This window comes from Candoia aspera, chromosome 2 (assembly GCF_035149785.1).
Source record: "Candoia aspera isolate rCanAsp1 chromosome 2, rCanAsp1.hap2, whole genome shotgun sequence".
NCBI classification, from domain to species: domain Eukaryota; kingdom Metazoa; phylum Chordata; class Lepidosauria; order Squamata; family Boidae; genus Candoia; species Candoia aspera.
The window spans coordinates 234,140,398-234,151,996 of record NC_086154.1 but is presented as its reverse complement, the minus strand read 5'-3'; the positions used below and the strand labels follow the sequence as shown (position 1 = coordinate 234,151,996).

Genomic DNA, 11,599 nt, shown 5'->3' with positions numbered 1-11,599 from the left:
TGGCTCCCATTGAGCAAGAGTGCCCACCAACGAAAATAGGTTGCAGTAAACAATATTTATACTAAATAAATTTGGACCAGAGAGAAGAGCTAATCAGCAGCTGTATTCTCCTTATACCTTTGAAGGCTGCTGGCAGCATCTTGGGAAATGGTGTTTGGCTGCCTTTTGCTGGTACTGTGCTTGAGTTATGATGTATTAACAAACAGCAAATGTTCTGTGTTAGCCTTCTTAGAACACTGCTGTGCAACTCCTCTACCTGTGGAAAGGCTATGTAATTCCAGTATAGCCATCTCCACAAATGAAGCAAAAAATGGTGTGATTAAATTCAAGAAGAAATCACTACCTGCCGGCTGCCCCCCAATTTCAGACAGCTATTCTGGGCTCTGAGCTCTTATTTCTTCTGTCTCTAGGATTCAGTCCTGTTTGTCCAAGGCAAGGGGGCATGCAACAATACCAAGTCTAATATGGTAATAAATCCAATACATATAACATCTGTATTTACATCCCCATTTGCATTCACAAATGCTAAAGTAATTGGCAGGCTTACCAAACGCATTTCACTTATGAACAGGCTGTTTCCATGAACTGATATAAAAGAAAAAAATGACAGTGTTTTTGGAAAAACATGTACTATTAGAAGAGAAGGGAAAGCCAAACATCAGTACCAAGGGAAGTGGGGGAACATAAGAGATGAAATCTAGTTCAGTCGAAGTTATTCTCTCCCATCGCATCCAAAAGGTAGTTGCAGCCTGCAGTGCAGAGAAACAAATATGAAGCAATCATCCTTAGGAGATGAGAGTTACTCATTTTATAGTACTTGCCGTATATTGTCACACGCATAAAAGTTGTAATGAGAAAAAGGTTAGGGTTATAGATACAAATATGGGTATAATTAAGGTAATTTTAAAAGTCTTTAAACTGAAGATGAGAATCAGTTTGGTGTAAGAGGTTTAAGGCACCAGGTTACAAATCAAAAGACCATGAGTTCTAGCCCTGCCTTAGGCACAAAGCCAGCTAGGTCACCTTGGGCGAGTCACTCTCTCTCAGCCCTAGGAAGGAAGCATTGGCAAACCACTTCTGAAAATAGCTGTCTCTGCTACTCTGTTACTAGTAATCCCGATTGGTGCTCTTTTTTGTAGATTGGTTTTTTTAAATTATTATTATTTATTTTATTTATTTATTGAAGAAATGTATATGGCCACCCAACTCACTCACAGTGACTCCAGGTGGCTTACAAAAACCAAAAATTATTGTTAGTTTTTTGATGTGTTTTTTATTGTACACCGCCCAGAGTCACATTCTCTGACATGGGCGGCTATATAAATATGATTGATTGATTGATAAATAAATAAATAAATAACTGTTGTCCTGCTAATAAAGCTTTATACACTTGCCCAGAGATTCTTACTTTCAGGTATTACCATCATCTGGTGTCCTTCAGTATTACCATAATGGGCAATAAGAGGCAATAATGGATTTCTGCCATATCTTATAGCAGATCTTCAAATGATAGATTGTAACCTATAGGAGGCCTGTAAGGAATACTTTTTATGTTGGACGTAAGTAGATCGATTTAGAATTACTATAACTGAGAGCTGGATTAAAAAAAAATGTTTACTCTGAAGTAGGAGTGGGAAGCTGTGGTGCTCTGCTTCTTTCTGAACTATAGTTCCCAACATTCTTCATCATGATTCTTGACAGCTAACTCTGGAAGGAGCGGTAATTCAACCGAATCTGGAGAGCCATGTTTTCCTCATTTCTGCTCTAGGGTTTAGGGCCGCCCATTCCTCAGGCACTAGAGTCAGAACAAGCAGTTTTAATTTGATGGGTTACAACTAATTTTAGCCTCTGATCACCATTTAATTGTTTTATTCATTTTACTGTGCTGTTCTTGTTTACTTTTGTGTCTATTCTTGTTATTCATTTTTCGACACTGCCCGGTATCTGTCGAAAAATGAAAACTGTTTGAACTGGGTGATCATATAAATGCTATTAATAAATAAATATAAAGAAATTCATTCACTGATTCATTCATACATACATATACTCTACTACTGGAATTCATTCATTTATGAAACTTGTAAAGCTGCTCAACTCATTATTTAGGTCTCTGGGTGCCACCTATCTGTTAAAATCCAAACCAATTTTAAAAAGATATAAAACCCAATTAACAAACTACAAGCATATACAAGCACTTAATTGAGGCTTGGAATAACAAACATTCATTTTACCAGCAGGATAGGCTCAATTAACATCCAGGCCCTCTTCTCATGGGAGGAGGCTAATACGAAAGGCTAATAGGATTGAGGTTGCCCAAACTAGGGGTTTGGACAACCTCAGTAAGGGTCCTCAAACAAACAAACTAGTCTTAAGTTCTGGAAAACCCTAAACTCGAAGGGCAAATTATATCATATAGGCTGGATATTCTTCCCATCCAGATCTTTCTTCCCCAAATTGTTTTCCCCACCACAGAACTGGAGGGATAGCTGGAATTTTGCTGTTTGGAAAAGAAAAATGGCCAGCTGGCAGTGGTTTAATGAACCTCTTTCCTGTTCCCACAACTTCTCTGTTCGATATCACCCAGCATTAGACAGACTGAAACAGCTGCCTCAGGAAGCAGATTTTGAATGTTATCAAAGGTCAGGGACTGTTAGTACATGGATTTAAATTTTTCACAGTGGACATTCTGATTTTGGGGTCAAAATGGAAGGTGCATATTAAAGGACTACCCATCCCTATTGCCATCAGCATCACTTTAGATGTTCCAAAGAACACAAGGAGAGCACATAGGCATAGCTTCCCAATTAGGACATGGCAGGAAAGGGTACTCTTAGGTTCTCTTTAATGCTCATTTGGAGACCTAGTTTGGTGTAGTCGTTAAGGCACTGGGCTAGAAACTGGGAGACGGTGAGTTCTAGTTCCACCCTAGCCACAATGCCAGCTGGGGATCCTTTTGACGCTATGAAAGAAAGGAAAAAAAAAAAAGAACAACATACGGAATTGTTTGAGGCATGGGAGTTGCATTAGTAAGGCCAGTTACTTTCTCTCAGCCCTAGGAAAGAGGCAATGACAAATCACTTCTGAAAAACCTTGCTAAGAAAACTGCAGTGACTTGTCCAGGCAGCCTCCAAGAATTGCACACAATTGAATGGATTTTTTAAAAATGCTCATTTGAGGATTGTAAACATCTGTGAGTTTTCTTGTACTGTTCTTTGTCTGAGCTGAATGCTTCCCTCCCAGGTTAGAAGCCTACAGCAGGTTAGAAGCCTACAGAGATGTCTTTCTGTTATAACCCTGAAGGCTCACAGATTACGGTGGCATTTTGCTGCAGATTCTGTAGAAGCTACAAGTAAAGTATTTAAATGATGGTCACTTAAACCATGGTGAGTTGCGAAGAAGAAAGGGGAACAAGAAGACACTCCCTGGATTCTTATTTAGATTATAGTCCAGTTTGTTGTAAAGCCTAGTTCGTATGCCACAGTTTTCTGTGCTAGTTTATAATTTCTGTCCTCTTAAGGACTGAACACAATTCCTATTCCAGATGTCTCCATCCCAGGATGTGGAGTAAAACTTCAAATGTTGTCATCCTTACATATGGTAAGGGTCTGGATATGAACTAAGACTTTTATCTTAGTACAATGCCTTTAATAACATTTTCTTTTTCATCTTTTCTAACTTTGGGGTCTCAGGTTTGAATGGATATTCAGCTGAGATGGTCTTTGTCATACCTTTTCAAGTAATTCCACAATATCCCCAAAATATCAGTCCAATTAAGTTAATTATTAATCAAAAGAAACACTACACAGGACAGTTATTAAACTTTGTGCTACCTACCAATTTTATTCTCCCTTTTTCTTCATTTGCTCCTCAAAGAAATCGTTGCATGCGACAGTCAAAGCAGCAACCAGAACCACAAATTCATTAAAATCCACTTCATTATCTCTGTTACTATCAAGATCATTCATGATCTTATCAACCAGCTGGGGATCCTTTTGACACTATGAAAGAAAGGAAAAAAAAAAAAGAATAACATACGGAATTGTTTGAGGCATGGGAGTTGCATTAGAGATTTCTTTTTGTTTCCTTGAGGGTATGTATATGCCTTCTCTATAAGCCTTAGGGAATTTTTATATGAACAATGACATTTCCATTGCCACAACAGCGTCTGCAGCCTGAGTTTGTCTCAGAATATGTCCTTAGTTTTAGTATGGATACATTTTATTTTTAATCTTTCCAACAATTTAATTTATTATCAAACTGAGTGTTAATTTATTTTTCCCCTACATCTATCATTCAATTAAATGAATTAATTCATAGGCCCCACCTATAAGATGATGCAGCCCTGTACATTTTGTATCATCAGCCTTCTCACCGCAATCTCTATTTCTTCTCTGAAACTTTAACTGTAGTCCTGGTCTCTAAAACATTGCACATCCTGTGTTAAAGTCATAACAAGCAGGATTGTGGTTTTGTTTTTAGTATATAATATAAGTATGGAGAGAAGTGCTTATGGTCATCTTGATCACAGTTGGTCCCTGTGTATTTAAAGTATTAAAAAGAAATCAAAATGGCAGTTGCTCACTATGGCTGTATAATCTAGGGGAATTGAAGCTCACTTGTCCTGAAACTAAGTACAGTGTACAATCTGTTATTTTTGCCTGACTTGCAAAATTCTGCAGACAATATAAAGTCTGAGAAATGATCCACTCAGGAGATATCTTCATAAGATGGTAGACAGGACAAAAAATACCCAATCCAAGAAAAGTGATAACTGATTGCTTTTATTCTTTCTTTCTGCTTTTACAGAGCTGCCAATTTTTAAGATTACAAGTTTTCTTAGAATAAATACACTACCAGTTATATATCAGATTCTCTCCCTCTCCATCTCTGTAGAACAATGTTAGTAAAATACAACTTAGGAACAAAATAGAAGAGCAAAAATCACATCCTCCCCCGAAATGTGTCCTGAAGTGAGAGCTTTTCTTGGCAGTCCCTCTGTTTAGCACAGATAGGAAATTATATTTAGAGTCTATACATTTTCTAATCAACCTGTGAATGAAATGCTATCCCATTTCAGGCATGAAGTACTTAAAAGATTAAGCACATTTCCTGATATTGACTGATGTTCATCTGCATATTCTTGGGCCATCTTTGATAATGCTCTACACTCCGTGTATTTTGAAATTCAGCTGCATTTTTTTAAATGTATGGAACTGCCATAGGCCTTTTTAAAATGTATGGAACAAACAGTGCGGGTATGCAAAAAAAAAAAGCAATTAGGTGAAGTACAATTGAGCAACAATATTTTTGAAAATTGTGCTTCCATTCCAGGACTGTCTGGCTAATTATATTTTCATCTTTAAGAAGAGAAAAAGGGATGACAGAGATATAAAATGTGCACCAATGGCTAAGGTATGACATCATGTGGAGGCACCATAACAAACTTGCTAGTTTACCTTAGAAAGAAGCTTTGGAAAGATGTTTGGACCTCTGAGACTTGGCAGTCATTATTATGCCAAATAACTCTTTCATTTGAGATCAACTTGCATGCCTAGCAACCAATAGCAAGGAACCAAGGAAATAATACTATGTTTAACATATCCACAAGTGAATTTAGATTTGGAAGGAAAAGGGGAAGGATTGAAGGAAACTGCCTTTAGGTCAGCAAGATAAGCCACTGGGGGTATATGTGGCAATTACAAACGCACTGAATATAGACAGAGCCTATAGAACCTGATGGAGGAGTAAAAGGATCTTAAAATGGAGAAAAGTTAAATAGGAAGAAAAGTACAGCTGGCACTCACCTGCCATTTTTGCTACAGCTCATTTAATACATAACACTCAATACATATTTTTGAACAGGTATTTAACTGTCAGTTTTGAATTATCCATGTTGCAGAAATAAATTTGGCATTGGTATACAAGCCATTAAAGTTTATCAGTATCAAGATACTGAATCATTGGGGCTTCAAAAAAATTGCAGCTAACCAACCTTAGCATTCATTTCTGTTTGGAATGGATTATCTACAAGCAATTCATGAAAACAATTTTTTCCATTTAAGTAAACATTTATTAAACTAATGGCCTTCAGACTACAGTAAACGACAAACTTCTTAACTCCCTATGTGTGACATAAGTCTATGACCTACACATTCCCACATTGATCCTGAATCACCTGAGGATTGTATCTTGTGACTGCTTTACAAATTCAACCCAGTTGTCTTCAATCCCAGCTTTAGTAACAGTGAGAATACAGCCACCTGCTTTGCTTCTCCTGAGCATCCACCAACTGTAATTGGTCATGATAACTGAATATTGTGTGAAGGTGAAAGGTCCCCTGTGCAAGCACCGAGTCATGTCTGACCCTTTGGGGGGACGCCGCTTTCTCAACATTTCCTTGGCAGACTGTTTCGGGGTGGTTTGCCATTGCCTTCTCCAGTCGTCACCTTCCCCAGCAAGCTGGGTGCTCATTTTACCAACCTTGGAATGATGGAAGGCTGAGTCGACCACTGGGATCAAACTCTGGTCGTGGGGAGAGTTTCGGTTGCAATACTGCCGCCTACCACTCTGCACCACACGAGGCTATTATAACTGAATATTACTATGTAGGAATATAGGAAGATACTTTTTATACTGTCAGGCAATCACAGAGCTCAAGAATGGGTACCACCACATGCTTGTCCATGATTGCTTAGACATCTTAACTCCTCCAAATCAACAAAATCTCAGGAAAGTCCACCAAAATCCAATGAGATGTTATTGAGTTCTCATAATTTTTCAGACTCCTCAATTGGGTTCTTGCAAAATGTTGACATTCTTGCAGAAGACCATCAAAATCTCATGAGATTCAAGAGTTGCAAGAACACTGTTGTATTTTCAAAGTTTGAAGTGCCCCTAGGGTGTTCTGCAGGTACTATACTGATTTCTGAAATTTTTTTTATTGTAGCAGTTCCTTTCAGCACATGACATAAAAGACTTCAACCTTTTATGTCATCAGCAGAGCAGAGATATTTAATCAATTCCACTGAGAAACCAATTGCCTTTTAGTGGCATCCATTTTAACAAGATACCTGAACTGTTTGCCCCAGGATAAGAAGTTTAATTTTATGATTAGCTTGCTTTTTGTCTCTTTTGAGTTCTAAGAATGGCCAGCATCTGAATTCATAAAGGCATTTGGTCAGTAGTCCTGGAAATAAAAGGCTGGACTAGATGGTCCTGGGTCTGATAGAATCCAGTTTATTTCTACCTGAGCTTTAAAAGGATCTTCACAGGTCTTGCTCTGATAAGCTTTGAACAGTGAAATACAGATAGTTGGCTACTTGGGATTGGATCTTTTCCATTATACATTTCCAGCTTTGGAGTACATGTTTAAGGAAATATGGCTCCTAGAATCTTCTTCACTGGCCATTTGGTCCTGGCAAATTATTTTTCCAAGCCTCTTAATTGTATTCTTATTTGTGCTCGAATTATGTATTTTAACTCATTTTGAAGAATCTTTTTAAAATTATATTTTCATCTATATTTATATCTGATTAATAATGTATTAAGCATAATCTCTTTCTGCAATACTTCCAACTCACAGTGAGTTCTACCATACCAGATAAGTCTAATCACCACTTTGAAACTGAGCTTTATCCCAAACTGGCAGCACACTTCATAAGCAGGATCTGAACCTAAGATTCCCACATTCCCATTCCCATATCAAAAATCTGACCATTGTGCTTTCTAAAATAATGAAATCAAGATGCCAGGCTACATAGTTTTAAGAGCTCATTCTCTTGGAAGTGGCATATTATTGCACATACATAATACAACTGCTGTTGCAGAAAATACCTGATTGCCTATTTGAAGAACAAATGTTCTTCAAGTATCAACTAATGGCTATTTCTCCTCAGCAATTTTTCCTTCCAATACTGTAAATAACCAACAGAAAATACTTAACAAGAATTTGGTCTTACCGCAAGGAAATCAGTAAGTTCACTGGTGAGAAGTTGTTTGAGTTCTCCTTTGTTGAGTTTGTATTTGTCCCCTTCTTTTGCAGAGTAATGGTGAAAGACTCTGATTAAGGTATCCATCGCACCCTCCAGTTGTGATGGCATACTGCAAAAGGATAAGGAGCAGAAGCCAATGGCCAGCTTTCATGAATGCTCCAACAAGGCAATCATTCCCTCTTATGCAAAGGAATAAACACACAGCTCCTCAGAAATCCATTAGCATAGCATCCAACTTCTCTGCTGCTTTGATCAGGAGCACACAGTTGTTGTTGTTTACCATGCTAAGTCAGGAGAGCCGTTTCCACAGATGAATCCTGGAAGACATGTTCATGCATTGGGTTCCTCAAATAGGGCAAAAAGGGGTACACAACCAGAAGTCCCCAGACCAAATGAGATTCCCATCTCCTCTCAAAATTGCAGGCAAATGGTAATTTTCAATGGAAGAAATGAGGGAAATGACTAGATGCTGTCAAGTGATTTCATTACTAATTTAATTCACTTGTTTTTGCTTTGATTTACTGTTTTGGAGCCTTAGCCCCAAAAATGCTATGCAACCCAGGGATAAAGAAAAGCTTATAGTAGGAGTATGTAAATACATCATTCAGGTGTTCTCCCCCCTACCTGTTCCAGCTAAAGCAGTTCCAAACAAAGTATCGTCTTCAGCAGGTAGAGACTGTCTTCGGTTTTACTCTGAAAGTCCCACCCAACCTCTTCTATTTCCCCAGAGCTTCTAGAAGGAAATCACCAATGACAAAAAGCCCCAACTCTCAACTTTCACTTTATTTGTGACTGCCTGTTAAGTGTCAACAGGTGTTAGCATCTTTCCCCGGAGTCCTTCCACTGGCTGGCTGGCTTCCCTGAGCACTAAGTAAGGAGCTGAGGGCAGAAAGGCTACCAATTCATTAAAATACAGAGGTCAGAAATCCAATTAAGTTGCTAGGATGCCAGCCCCTTGGGGAACACAGGAACTGCAAATACCAAAGAGGATACAGTGAGTTCCCTTATTATATATGGCTTTTATTTCCCACCCTTTCCCTAAGGGGCTGAGGGCAGCATGCGTAATCAACCCCCGTTAATTCCTTACCACATGAGCACACCTTCTTTGAGGCGACAATGGTTCCACATGGTTTGGTGAAATGTGTTAGGAGAGGTGTCTGACAGGGCAAGGGGAGAATGAGTATGGCCAAAGGGAAGCAAAACACATTATTTTCTTCAATCTCTTCTCCCTGCTCCATCTATCCTCTCCCAATTATCCCAGTGTTAAGACCAATATTTTTAATTTAATATAAAGAAAATGTATATCTTGGATGATATATTTGGTTTATAACAGCCCTGCAGGAAACAAAAAAGGTGAGCTATCATGACTGGCCAATGGGTATCCAGGATGGTTCATGGCTAACTAGCTATTTGAGCCTGGATATTCCTCCTCAAACCAAACAGGCTAAAGCACCAAGTCTTTGGCTTTGAAAAATATAGTATTGTCATGAGCTTAGTTTGCTAGAAAGACGGTGTCACTCTTTACAAATTAAAAAAAAAAAAGAAGTACCTTCAGTACATTGTTTCCGGATTTAAAATTTACTGAACATACACAAATGCTTAATGGATTGACTGATTGATTGATTGATTGATTAAATTAATTAGTTAAAATGCTTAATGCTTCACAGGACTAGGTAGGCAGCCTCTGGGTCCCTAAATATTATTGAACCCTTGTGCTAAATCACTTACCTGGTTAGCTGCATTATCTATCTTGAGTAGGAAAGGAATGCATTTCATTCCTTTCAGGAAAATATCAGGCAGGGCCCAAGAACAGCCACCTCTGTTGGTACTCTGCACAGTGTAAAAAATGGCAGCAGTTAATCTTCCTTTGATTCCTACACAACACACTTCTAGTGAAGAGAATGGGGGAACATTAGTTGGGAAGGGCAGGATAAAATTGAGAATTGGAACTCTGATCATTAAGTATGTGGAATTTTTTTGTAAAGGGTTATTTTACATTTATTTATTTATTATTAAACTCATTGCTATCCTGCCACAATCAAAAAGACTCTCAGAGGCTTACATGGAATACAAAAAATTTAAAATACTGTACCCCTGGTAAAATCTAAACTAGTGTTTCTCAACCTTGGCAATTTTAAGATGTCTGAATTAACTTCCAGAATTCCCCAGCCAGCATGCTGGCTGGGGAATTTTGGGAGTTGAAGTCCACATACCTTAAAGTTGTCAACTTTGAAAAACACTGATCTAAACATTACCCCCAAACATCATAAATAAAACAGCTTTGAGAAAACAATAAATTTAAAATAAACCAATAATTTTGATCAAGATCTTCCTGTTATGCATGAGTACTAGACATTTCTTTGGAGTGTGTCTCCCCCTTGTGTTCTGATACTGGGCATCTTCATCTCTAATTCATGCAATGGGAAAGCCTTTAGAAGTTTGTTGTTTCTTGCTTGAGGCAAACAGACAATTGAATATATCCACTTACCCCCCCAAGCCACCAGCTAAGTCTTTCAGGCTGTAAGGACCACAAAAATCATCACAAACTAGCAGTTTAAACTTATCCCACCTTTACTCTACTTCAGGTGTTTCAAGAAGCTAATGGAATTGAACAAGATACACCAGCACAGGTAAGCACAGCTTCTTGAATGAGGTGTATGGCTCAGAATGGCCTTTCATATTCTCAGAAAATATTATTTGATGCAAGACCGTCCACAGGAGAGTTCAAGATGGCAACCACAACTGCATGACCATAACTCTGCCTCCTTTTTAACTGTGTTGTGTCTGCAACATTGGTAAAAAGGGATGGGCTTTGATTGCAGGTCACAGCCACCTTCTTGCCATTTTTGGCTCCCCTTGTGAATGTCCCTGACTTCTCCAAGAACATATGGCATGATTTCACTTATATGAAGTTTAATATTATTAAACTTATCAACCTGATCTTCTTGAACTGGTTCCTTGGGGAAAATAACCTGCCTAGTATGGAGTATCCATCAGTTCAAATATGGTTGGTTCTAAGACTTGTGAATGTTTTATAATTTTGACTACATGGTTTTTTAAGGAGTATTTTACTGATGATCTTCATTTTTATTGCTGATATTAATTTGTAGATTGGTTTTTTACATGTTATCAATTGTTTTTGATTGATCCCTACTTTAGGATGGTTTTTAAAAATAAATATGAGGTTGAAAAATAGCATAAATAATTAGCATAAGGAAACAAAACAATTCCAGTGGTTTTGTGGATGCTACATAATAAAAAGATAAAATTAAGCCAGAGAAGATATTATTGGCATTGTGATAAGGTAGTATTGTGGAATTCCATGGTTGTGGCAACATACAAATTGATTAAATGAATGTTTTGGTACAGAACGTTTTTAAAAGACCTGATGTTCAAAACATAATCAGAAGAGGGAGCCCATGACATAGTATAAACTAAACTGTACTGTAATGCAGAGATGGTCAGATGTCAGGTCTGTCAGACACACGTTGAAGGATTTCTATTTTTTTTTAAAGAACCCTACAAGTCACTTACAAGGACCAGATGAAAAGGGGTGTCCCAAAGCATTTACGGAACCTAGATATTTGTTTTTAGAGCTAAATGAAACT

General features: G+C 37.9%; 1 protein-coding gene across 1 annotated transcript; it reads right to left on the bottom strand.

Moving 5' to 3' along the window:
• S100Z (S100 calcium binding protein Z) lies at positions 1-8,099 on the bottom strand. Its single transcript, XM_063296740.1, has 3 exons — positions 7,959-8,099; positions 3,835-3,998; positions 1-749 (listed from the first exon to the last, which is right to left on the bottom strand). Exons 1-2 carry the CDS (start codon positions 8,097-8,099, stop codon positions 3,840-3,842), a joined length of 300 nt encoding a protein of 99 aa, XP_063152810.1. The 3' UTR covers positions 1-749; positions 3,835-3,839.
• Between the last annotated feature and the right edge of the window lie 3,500 nt (positions 8,100-11,599).

What these genes read in the sequence shown, in the direction of transcription:
- S100Z (XM_063296740.1), bottom strand. Translation starts at nt 8,099, where the DNA reads ATGCCATCACAACTGGAGGGTGCGATGGATACCTTAATCAGAGTCTTT. An exon ending in AACTTACTGATTTCCTTGCG is followed by an intron (nt 3,999 to 7,958) that starts GTAAGACCAAAT and finishes TTTCTTTCATAG; the next exon opens with TGTCAAAAGGATCCCCAGCT.